This window comes from Podarcis vaucheri (assembly GCF_965113315.1).
Source record: "Podarcis vaucheri genome assembly, chromosome: 13".
NCBI classification, from domain to species: Eukaryota; Metazoa; Chordata; class Lepidosauria; order Squamata; family Lacertidae; genus Podarcis; species Podarcis vaucheri.
Genome location: NC_138751.1, coordinates 17,928,615 through 17,940,153, shown reverse-complemented (window position 1 = coordinate 17,940,153; position 11,539 = coordinate 17,928,615). Strand labels below are relative to the sequence as shown.

General features: G+C 48.0%; 2 protein-coding genes and 1 long non-coding RNA gene across 5 annotated transcripts in view; 2 read left to right on the top strand and 1 right to left on the bottom strand.

The window, feature by feature from the left end:
- LOC309517004 overlaps nucleotides 1-4,211 on the bottom strand; it is a 35,031-nt gene extending 30,820 nt beyond the window's left edge. For all 3 annotated transcript variants that reach the window (XR_014213110.1, XR_014213111.1, XR_014213112.1), the window contains exons 1-3: nucleotides 3,803-4,211; nucleotides 3,641-3,708; nucleotides 44-252 (exon numbers count right to left, since the gene is read on the bottom strand). This is a non-coding gene — a long non-coding RNA (uncharacterized lncRNA). The remainder of the gene's footprint in view (nucleotides 1-43; nucleotides 253-3,640; nucleotides 3,709-3,802) is intronic.
- The window catches only part of TBRG1 (transforming growth factor beta regulator 1), a 202,480-nt gene that overhangs the window by 114,381 nt on the left and 76,560 nt on the right, over nucleotides 1-11,539 (top strand). The window lies entirely within an intron of this gene.
- On the top strand, nucleotides 4,391-11,074 carry FIZ1 (FLT3 interacting zinc finger 1). The gene is made up of 2 exons (XM_082195953.1): nucleotides 4,391-4,602; nucleotides 7,352-11,074. Exon 2 carries the CDS (start codon nucleotides 7,368-7,370, stop codon nucleotides 8,808-8,810), a length of 1,443 nt encoding a protein of 480 aa, XP_082052079.1. The 5' UTR covers nucleotides 4,391-4,602; nucleotides 7,352-7,367; the 3' UTR covers nucleotides 8,811-11,074.

The window sequence follows — 11,539 nt, the reverse complement described above, 5'->3', positions numbered from 1 at the left end:
AATGAAAATTCAACCTTAAAAAGTAAAAATAATACAGTCAAACCTTGTTCTGCGTCTGCCTCCGCTTGCGTCCACTTTGGTGAATGTCTGCGGCAAGCCTGGAAGTACCAGAACAGGTTACTTCCGGGTTTGCAGCTTGCACAGAAGCTCTAAATCGCACCGTACATATGCAGATGCGGCGCTTCAATGTGCGTCATTTTCAGGTTGCAGTGAGGCCTCCAGAACAGATCCCTGCCATAACCCAAGGTTCCACTGTAAAACCAACAGCAGTTAAAAAATAAAAAAGTTTTCAGGCAGATCACACAATAAAATGCTGAGTAGGAGTACATTAAGGAATGCTTAAAGGGGAGGATGTCACCTGGGAGAAACAGGTTTTTTTAATGCTACTGAGCAGCAGTATAGAATCAAAGGGTATTAGCTATCCTTGCTCAATTAACCTGGAGTAAATACATGTTGTTTTGTGTAGCAAAAGTGCCAATTGCCTCTGGTTTTGAGAATGTAGTTAGAGAACAAAATGATGAGAGTTCAGCTTCAAAGGACATTCAGTCTCTGATTACTCCTGGATTCAGTCACAAAACTATTTGTTTCTCCTGATGAAATGATTGTTGGTGGTAAGGAAATACAGTGGTGCCCCACAAGACGAACGCCTCGGAAGGCGAAAAACTCGCTAGACGAAGGAGTTTTTCGTTTTCTTAGCCGCTTCACAAGACGCATTTCCCTATGGGCTTGCTTCACAAAATGAAGCTTGCCCCACAAGCTCCGGGGATAGCGGGGAAGCGCAGCGCATCTTCCCCGCTGTCCCCGGACCCCTTTTGAACCAAGGGGCAGCAACGGGGAGAAGCGATTCTCCCCACTGCCCCTTCCCTTGCTTTAAAACAGGTCCGGGGACAGAGGGGAAGGCGCGCGGCGCTTCCCCTCTGTCCCCGGACGGTCTCCATAGGAACGCATTGATTGATTTTCAATGCATTCCTATGGGAAACCGTGCTTCGCAAGACGAAAAACTCGCAAGAAGAAAAAACTTGCGGAACGAATTAATTTCGTCTTGCGAGGCACCACTGTATAGTTATATAAAAAGGAGAATTCCTGGATGCCATGATCAAGAGGTTTGAAATCACAAAACATGCAGCAAAGTAAAATGTGGAAATAGAGGTTGTTAAACCTTTAAAATATGCCCTTAATTTAAAGTGAGTTCCAAAATGTCTCCTCAAGATGTTTTTCCCCCAAAGTTGCACTCTTTTCCTAGTGTAGAAAAAGACCATATGTTTGACAAGTTTTAAAAAATGGTTTACTTACAAACTCTCCAAAGGTCAGATTAATGTACTTTTCCATACAGCATTCAGAAAAAGTTGCACAGTCAGTAAAACCTGACTTACTTACAATGGTGAAAATCCTAAATTATTGGTATAGGAACTCAAGAGTAGCTTGTAAGAGCCATAGAGTCTGAGCTACAGCAACCAACTCAGACCTCACATGCTGAGTTCATCAGGTAGACTGGAGGTTGAACCATATGATTGATCACCCAGTCCCTCCCAAGGTTAAGGACAGCTTGCTTTATGATCTCAAGCCTTTTGTGTATTAATTAGACTTGGTTGTATAAGGCTGGTTATCTCACAAAGATCATGTACAGATCTAACAGCCATCATTCATTTTTTTGTGATGTGACTACAAATGACATGTTGGCTTGACCTTGAAGACTGTTGAACTAACAGGAGGAAGTTACCAGAAAAAAAATGCACCAGTTTCCAAATTCTGCAAAAGGCCTCCAGCCACAATTCAAGATGCTAAATAGCTTAGGTCCAATAGAGTTTAGAGAACACCTAAGGATTTAGGAAACTGTTTTATGCTGAGTCAGACTACCATGCATTGTCCACACTGATTAACAGCAGCTATGCAAGGTTTCACATGGACATTTTCATCCCTGCATGAGGACTGAAATGGGACCTTCTGCATGCAAATTACCGTATTTTTCGCCCCATAAGGCGCACCTAGTTTTTTGGGGGGAAATAAAGAAAAAAAAATTATCCCCCCCCCAAGGCGCAAGGCTGGGGCGGGGGAGGCCCGAGCTTCCCCCGACCCCAGCCCCCAGAACAGGCTGCTCTCCGCAAGCCTTGGGAGCCCTCCCGTGGCTTGCGCAGAGCTACCCGAAGCCCCGGCACAACCGCTCAGCGCGCTGGGGCTTCGGGATGCAGGCAGCTCTGCACAAGCCGGGGGAACCCGGGGGGAACTCCTGCGGGCTCCCACGGCTTGCGGATAGCTTCCTGAAGCCTGGAGAGGGAGAGGGGTCGGTGCACACCGACCCCTCTCGCTCTCCAGGCTTCAGCAAAAGCCTGCATTCGCCCCATAGGATGCACACACATTTCCCCTTCATTTTTGGAGGGGAAAAAGTGCGTCCTATAGGGCGAAAAATACGGTACCACTGAGCTACTATAGCCCTTCCCTTCTTGCACCCTGTCCCACCAAGATACCTTAAGATGAACTGAGTGCACTCATAACACAATCCATGGAACTGCACTGCCTTCGAGACTCACCTGACAAAGCATGTTTGTGTGTTTTAAAAGCAACATAAATAGAAGCTGTGAGGGGGTTGGAGTGGAGACACAATAAAGCAAGCAAGGGAGTACAGTGGTACCTTGGTTCCCAAATGGCTTAATTGCCAAACAAATTGGCTCCAGTACGCCGCAAACCCGGAAGTGTTCCAGTTTGCAAACGTTTTTCAGAAGCTGAACGTTCAACACAGCTTCCTCTTGGTGCAGGAAGCTCCTGCAGCCAATCAGAAGCTGCACCTTAGTTTTTGAATGGTTTCGGGAGTCAAAACAGACTCCCAGAATGGATTAAGTTTGAGAACCAAGGTACCACTGTCTAAATTTTACTTAACAGTGTTTAGAAATTTTCTTAATTGCTCTATATGCAAAAGAAACACAAAGTGATATACAAAACAGATCAATACAAAAGTATATATTAATAACAAAATGAAAACATGTAAAAATTACATTATACGATTTAAAAATCAACACTGACTGGGCAGTGATTGGTTTTTTTTTTTAATGAGGCTTTTTCACTGTCAGCCATTCTAAGTTGTCAGGATAAATTGTGCTGTAAATTTAATTTAATTAAAATATGAATAGATTAGAACAGAACTTTCCCCTTGTTTTAAATATATTTGCATTGTTCTGGCATACAAGCTGCTTCAGCAGAGCATTGATTGATTGATTGTATTTATATTCCACCTTTTTCTCCAAGGAGCTCAAGGTGGAGACCCAGGATTGATGTTTCTGGCAGTAGCCCTGCAATCTGTTCTCCCTTCCACCTTAATCAGTCCCCACAACAACCTTGCTGGGTAGTGACTGGGCTGAGAGGCAGTGACTGGCCTAAGGGCAGCTTCATGGCTGAATGAGGAGTTGAACCCTGGTCTCCCAGGTCCTAGTTGCTGACACTAACCACACTGGCTCTCCATTTGAGAACCTTATTAGTAAAGCGGAAATTATGTATAAATGGATGCTGACTGGGAAAGCCTGACCCTTATTGCAATAATTTCCTTCTCCCATATTCACCTAGCTAAGGTGAATTAACTTAATTTCCCTGCCCCACTATGACAGGGAGAAATTGCCTCACAGAATTATAATGGCATAAGGAGCCTCACCTGTGGAGTTTCTGTCAGCGTAGGGGGTGACAAATTACGGCTCTTTCCGCTGTTGAAGCCTCATAAATCTGAGTGATGCAGAAACACTGCAATTACTTACCATTTGAGTTTTTCAAGAAGAGACTAAAATATGGGATCCCCTCAGCCCCCCTCCTTCCTTACCTCATCACTGATGGATTCCTATTCTTACTTTTTCCCTCACAATAAATAATGGTGCTTCTCTGGCCACGCGAACGATAAACCTGTTTTGGTTTTGTTTTAGTTTATGCATTTCAAAACGAAAATTTGGCGCCTCCCTGAGTGTCAAAAATGACCTTTAATCTTCTTTGCCCACATCAAATATGGCGGCTCCATTGGATGGTGCGGGGAAGTTGCCGTAGTAACAACAAAGACATGTCCCTTCGTTCAGCTCTTCGCTTACTGCCCGGCGCAAACATGGCGGCCTCGCTGCACTTCCCTTTGCCAGTAAGAAAGATGGGTGCTTTCCATCGTTTTCGCGCTCCCCCTCCCTTCTAACCAATAATAATAAACCTATTTCCTACACTAAAAATACAAGACTCTTGTTAGTATGGCCCTGAGATTGTGCAGAACGGTGCTGTGAATATCAGTAAATATCACACCTTTGAGCCGGCTGCCCACACAAAAAATGTCGCTTCACCGAGCCTCCAGTCCCTCATCGCGTGCCCACAGTAAAGATGGCGAAGATGAGACCGTTGTTACTCCTCCCTCCTTGCCCACAGAAAAGATGGGGGCGGAGTGGGGGGTGGGGTGTCCTGTGAACTTCCATAGGGGTTGGATTTGAGGGTGGAGAGGACAGGCTATCGCAAGAGGTCAACACCCCACCACCAGCCTGGCTGCTTGCTGCTATGGGAGGTTGGTGGCGGGGGAAGAGGCTCTGTCCCCTTCCTCCGAAGAAATGGCCCCCCACCGCCCCCGTAAAATGTCGGCACCTATAAGAAGTTGTGAGTACCGGGGAGGTGGGTGGGGAGGGGGAGGGATTCCCCTTAGACTTTGGGGGGGGGGTTGGAAACACAGGGGAGAAACAGACCCACCCTTCACCCACCCCGTGATTGACACCTTGGCACTGGCCGCCTCTGTGCCTGAGCCAAGTGGGTCATGCAGGTGGGATAAAGAGGCCAAGAAGGAGAGACGAGGGGGGGGGCGCCTGGGTTCTTTAGGGAGGGGGCAGACAGAGTTAGGGTGGGGGGTCATTGCTGGGAAATGCTGGGAGCCAGAACTCATGGGTTCTGTAAGGGTGCCTAGTCAAGATCACTTAAGGCAGGTTAGTTCTCCGTAACACCTTATTTCAAGTACAAATCCCCGGGGATCAGCTTTTTTTATTGTTCATTAAACTATGCAAAGGAGAGCATTGTAACATCATGTCCGGACCCAAATTCTTTACATTTCTGTCAACTACTGGAATGTTATGTGCCCGAGCTGGGAAGGGAGGGTGGATGATTAAACCTCATAAACTGAACCCAATTAGAGAACAAGTCAACAATATAAAATTGCCAGTGATTTTAAATTAAAAGGAAGGATTTAATTAAATAGGATTCAGTAACCTGATACATCAGTAGGAAGTTATGAACATTAGGAAGCAGTATGTGCTATATAGAATGTTACGATAAAGTAATAGTAATAAGTAGTATGGGAGTTTGTTTTAAGATATGAACAAGCATTAGTGTTGATTGCAGTACATATTTAAAAGATAAAGCTGGATGTTTAGGTGTAGACTTTTTCATGTACAACTGTGTATTATTAGTGTGATACATGGCTGTCATGGTTTATGTTTTTCTACCTATCAAGTGTCTTTTATATGGATTATGTATTTATAGAAACAATTATAAGAAGGAAATAAAACAAGTTATCCTTAACATCTTTTTTCCTCTACTTATAGTCAGTCAGGATAAATGGGTTAATGTCTTCCACAACGTACAACTGATGTGGGAGTACACTCATTAACAACTTGGATTTCTGGAACCTGAGCAGTAGTAGTTATTCTGAATTAATTAACAGAATGCATAAGCATGTTATGCAGCCAAGGTGGGAAAGTGGAATCCGTGATGCTTGGTCTTTTGGGTTTTCTGGCAGGGGACACTTGCTTCCAAGAGGGAATACATGGCTTAACTTCCTTCTGTCTTTTCTGCTACCTCAAGCAAGATCACTTCACAACTGGCAGCATCGCAGTAGCAATTAAGCTTTCACCTAAATATTACTTTAAGTGCAAATTTAAATCCACCTACAATTTTGGGACAAATTTCTGTGTTACATGTTTATAGAATCATAGAACTGTAATGTGGAAGAGACCCAGAGTCAGCTGTTGTGTTGCTGGCCATGCATATGAACATCTTTTGTGCCAAGTGTGGCTGAAAGTCAGGACTTTGGGGTTGGGATCGGGGGGGGGGGGAGCTAGGAGTTTAGGACAGAATGGCTTCACACAGATTTGGGGGACTTCCGGGTACTTTGGAAAGGGATGGCTTCACTTCTAGTCTCTAACCTTTTAAACACAATCCTAGGTCTCACTGACTACCCCCCACAACTAGGAACCTCCCCGCCTCATTTCATTCAAATAAATTCAAGGGATGCATGTTTCTGAGTGTGCTACATTTCTCTGCTGCAGAAAATAGTGAGTGGGCTTTTTATTATCCCTGTCCAGTATCTTTAGCTGCAATCCTATACATGCTTTCCTGGGAGTAAGATTTATTGGACTTAATGGGACTTCCATCTGCAGAGTGATCTTTACAGTTGTGCCCTTTATCATCATCTCATTTATGCACAGATCAGCTCGGTGAGACCAATTAGGTTGAGAGTCCAGACCGTGATCCCGCCCCCCCCCCCCAGGTCAGCCTAGCCATTGTCACCACTAGCTGGGCACAGATCCAGATCTGGAATATTCCCCACATCCAAACCTAGTAAAGTGGGACCTCTGTTTTTGAAAGTAATCTGTTCTGGAAGTCCGTTTGACTTCCAAAACCGAGGATCAAAGGGCAAGTTCAATGGGGGAAATTGACAAACACGCCGCGGAAGCTGTTCGACTTTGGAGACACGCTCAAAAACGGAAGCAGTTACTTCCAGGTTGTCAGTGTTTGGCTTCCGAAACATTCAGCAGCCGAGACGTTTGACAACCAAGGTTGACTGTACTGTCTGCCACCCTCTGTCATCTTGTGCAATTGAAAAGTTTTGAGAATTCCCCAAATCCTTTGACTCACTTCCTGTTTCTGGAAGCAAAAGCTATAAGCTGAACCTTATTTGACCCAAGCCCACTGACTACACGAAGAGCCATTTTCACATACATGCAGATTCCGAAGATTCCTGCCTTGGCATCTTGGAGAGGTGTGTGCTCCGCAGGCACCTTCTGTGCTAGGCTTGATTGATTGATTGTGTGTATATGCCACCTCTCCTCCAATGTGCTCAAGGCGGCATGCATGGTTCACTTCCTCCCCATTTTATCCACACAGCAACCCTTTGAGGTAGGTTCAGCTGAGAAACAGCAAATGGACCAAGGTAACCTAGTGAGTTTCATAGCTGAGTGGGGATTGAACCCTGGTCTCTCACAGTTCCTGGTCCAACACTCTAACCACTTCTCCACACTGGCTCCCTGTTCCGGATAGCGGGGTTTAATCAGGGGGAGGGAATGCTTTTATACTGGGAGGGCTTGGCGGCCATGGAGTCCCACTCTGATTCTTTCACTGTCCTTTCTCTGTCCCGTAGAGGCACTGTTGGGCAGATGGAGAACTGCGATGAAGAGTGGCCAGAGGGCCAGCACTCCCTTCAGGCCCCAGGTGGGGTCCGGACTGCCACCGGAACCATGGAAGAGTGTGCCGTTCTCTACTCGGACGCGGAGGACGACCCGTCGCTCCTAACAGACCATGGGCCAGGTGCCCGGGCCCCTTTCCACTGCTCCGAGTGCGACAAGAGCTTTCGTTACCGCTCGGACCTGCGCCGCCATTTTGCCCGGCACACCGAGCTCAAGCCTTTCCAGTGCCCTCACTGCGTCAAGAGCTTCAAGCATTCCTTCAACCTGGTGAACCACATCCGGAGCCACACCGGGGAGCGCCCCTACCGCTGCACCATGTGCCCCAAAGGCTTCCGAGACTCCACGGGGCTCCTCCACCACCAGGTGGTGCACACGGGGGAGAAGCCCTACTGCTGCCACGTCTGCGAGCTCCGCTTCTCCTCCCGCAGCAGCCTGGGGCGCCACCTCAAGCGGCAGCACCGCGCCTCCCCCGCTGCCGCAGCCCCTCAGACACCCGCCCCCCGCTGCCTGGCCTGCGGGAAAGAGCAAAGTCCCCTGGGGCACCTCTGCAGCGCCGGGCGAGGCCGGGCCGCGCCCTTTGGCTGCGGGGCCTGCGGGCGCCATTTCCAGTTGGCATCCGAACTGCGGCGCCATTGGCTCGCCCACACTGACATCAAGCCCTTCAAGTGCCCCGACTGTGAGCGGGACTTCAACGCTGCGGCGCTGCTGGAGCGCCACAAGCTCACACATGCCAAGGACAGGCCCCCGCCCTGCCCAGTGTGCTCTGGGAAGGTTCCGCCAAGCGATGGGATGCTGGAATTGCGGGGCCTGCAAGAAGAGCCGCGAGATGGGGGGACAGAGGCCCAGCAGCACAGCAGGGGCTGCCCCACCTGCCACCCTCCGGACATGCGGCCCCCCGAAACGCTGTACCAGTGTGAATGCGGGACCTTTTTCGCCAATGGCAACACCCTGGCGGCTCACTTGACTGCTCATGGCGGCGAGCCCTCCTTCAGCTGCGGGATATGCGGCCAGCCCTTTGTGAACTTGCAGACCCTGGAGGAGCACCAGTTGAGCCACGCCGTGGCTGCTTCCCCGATGTCAGGCCCCGGCAGTGAGCTGGAACGCCACCTGTTGCCGCAGTTGGACCTCCGCGCGTTCCCCGCCCGGCCCAGCAAGAAACTCTACAAATGCAGCGAGTGCGAAAAGTACTTCCGCAGCCCGCGGGACCTGGACCGCCACGTCTTGGTGCACACCGGCGAGAAGCCCTACCAGTGCACCGAGTGCGGCAAGTTCTTCCGGCACGAGTGCTACCTGAAACGGCACCGGCTGCTGCACAGTGGCGAGCGCCCTTTCAAGTGCACCGTCTGCCACAAAGGGTTCATCACCTTGAGCAATCTCTCCCGCCATCTCAAGCTGCACCGCGGAATTGACTAGGCGGGGAGCCCCCTTCTCAGAATAAACACCCTCCCCTCCCAACGCTGCTTTCCTCTACCTCCACCCTACCAGAGGCGATCTGGTTTCGGAGGTGTCACTCTGCCCGATGCGGCTAGAACTTTGATTTCCCCGCCCTCCTTGTAGGGCAGGAATTTACAATTGTGAGCTGATAGAAAAGTATTATTGTTGTTATTATTATTATTATTTTGCTAATGTTCCACTACTGTTGGTAGAGTACATTGCACTTGCTTGACCGTTATAACGTCTTCGGTGGGTTGGGGGGTAGGATACCTGGCTGGTTGTGCCTAGACAGGTAACTGAACATTTTGGGATTCAGACCCCTAATATTCTCGGGCATAATGAAGACGTGACAGGAAATGCAACTCTTGGGCCAAGGCTCCCCCCCCCACCCGGAGATACTTATGTCCAAGTGAGCTTGACCAAGCTGAGATGATGTTGCCTCAATAGCTGTAGTGCTCTGTGGTTCCCAGGAATGTAAAGGAGGGACTGCCTAGTTGTCATGGGAGAGGTGCGCTCAGACATTCTACCAGGATGCAGATTTATTGACTTGCTGCAGTGCAGGACGTCTTCCCTTTTGGAAAAGCAGACAGCATTGTTGGGCAATAGAAATACTAGTGTGCAGGAACCTTGCATCATCCTGTTGTGTGACTTGGTTGGTTCGCTTTCCCTCTGATCTCTCTGCCCCTCGACAAGAGTGGCCACAGTTAGGGGACGTTTCTGCCTTTCCCTTCCAACTTGAAAGGCATGTTGTCCTTGCCAAAGCCAATGGGCTCGAGTTCCAGAACTGCAGCTCACCAAAGAATTTTAGGCATTGTATTTCTATATGGCCTAGAGGTGATGGTGGATTAAGACCAGAGAGTTCTCAGCAACCTGATAAAACTATGGTTTCTAAGTCTTCCTTGGAGGGAAGTGTGGGGAAAGTATAATCAAACCATTAAAAATCAATTTACGCTTGAAGCAGAACTGAACCTGTTGTATTTTATAGGGATGCCCAGAAAGGTTTTAGTTAATTTAGGAGAGCTTATTATTAATATTAGTATCCCTATTTCTGACTGCATTTGCTAAAAACAACCCAACCCAAACAGGAATCATGTCCTTAAATACCCTACTTAAAAATTGCAGATTCACAACAAAACTGAGGTTCTTCTACTTGCCCTTTTGTTTTCTTAGCTTTGGTTCAAAAACTGCTACTTTTATTTCCAGAATTTTTCTTTGCAATCATGAGGACTATAAATTTAATTTTTAAAAAGATGTCCATATTATCATGTTTGGCTCAGCATTGGCTAGAGCAAAATTACTTTGAAGGCAAGGTTCTGCCTGCAGGTTGTAGAGCAGTAGCCACCTGTGAGATGAACTGAAGGCTTGCGTGCCTGCATGATTTTATCTGTAGGCTCAGACCATCAAACCAAGCATTCTTTCTTATAGTGGAGCCAGCAGGTTTCTTCTTAGACCTGCTCACTGTTTGACCTCCCCTTTCTTCTGCCCTCATGATGCTATACCATTTCCCCTGGTTTTAATTTGCCAGCCGTAAGTGTGGTTTATTTCTAGCAAATGTTCTTTTCTGAAAATTGGTTGAAGGCTTAAAAGGGATGCATCTGCTTTCATGGAAAGGTTCAGCCCTCAGAAAGAGTTTGATCTTCAGGAGAAGGCAGCATTTCACGAAATATTTCAGCAAACATGATTTGGATTTCATAAAAAATATATTGGGGAGCTGGAGAAATGTATCCTTATGTTTGGCTTGTCCGGGGACTGGAGGGAGGAGGCTCAGGAGTTGCCTGGGCTTGTGTGTCTTTGTGTTTAAATGTAGCCTCCAAGAATGACCCACTTGATAGATCCTGGGAGCCCAGAACCTGCATAGACTTTGCCCATAGTCAAATAAGCTACTGGAGAACACACTGGAGAGGAAAAACCCTCTTTCATAAGCCGAAAAAGTATGATGAGAGCTTGGGTTGTCAGTTTTCCTATTTTATTTTTTAAGCCAAAGTCCTGTTGCCCTCGCTCCATCCTTCTTTGCCTGCTTGTGCCCGTCCTAGTGCCCTCCTGGCAGGACAGATTGGTTCCTATGTGCCCTGTTAAGTCAGATTCCAGAACCGAGAGCAGTATCTGCCCTCTCCCCTGTGGAATTATTTACTGGCAAGTAGTTGAGTCTTATTCTCTCTCTCTCTCTCTCTCTCTCTCTCTCTCTCTCTCAGCCCTTGGTAGGTCCTTGAAAATAACCTAATAAAAGCCTGCTCCTGACCAAATTCCAGTTCCTTATCTTCTGTGGAATGTAAGCCTTCTAGCTGGGCATTTGTTTGGTGTGCGTGTCCGTCTATCTTTCCATGCCTGTGTGTTACGGAGAGCAAGGTTATCCTAAGGTATAAGCTTCATGGGTGTCAGGGGCAGGCAGAGTCAGGCACCTGCCAACGGCCACCTGCCCCAGGAGGCCCAGTGTCACCCTTGTGCCTCCTGGCCCTTTTGCTCTTCCTGCTTGCAATTGCCACCTGACCTGTTCACCTGTCCTCTCCAAGCACACAAGCAGTGACAAGAGCAAGGAGACGGAGCAGTTTCTCTAGGAACATTGACCTTCTCTCCCCACTCCTGCCACCCCCATCAAAGAGTTGGGTGGATTGGGCCCAGAGGCAAGTGAGTGGGCAACAATGCCTTGGAAAGAGGAAGGGACACCCATCAAAAGCACTCTGTCCAAGGGTCTTTCATCCAGAACCTGG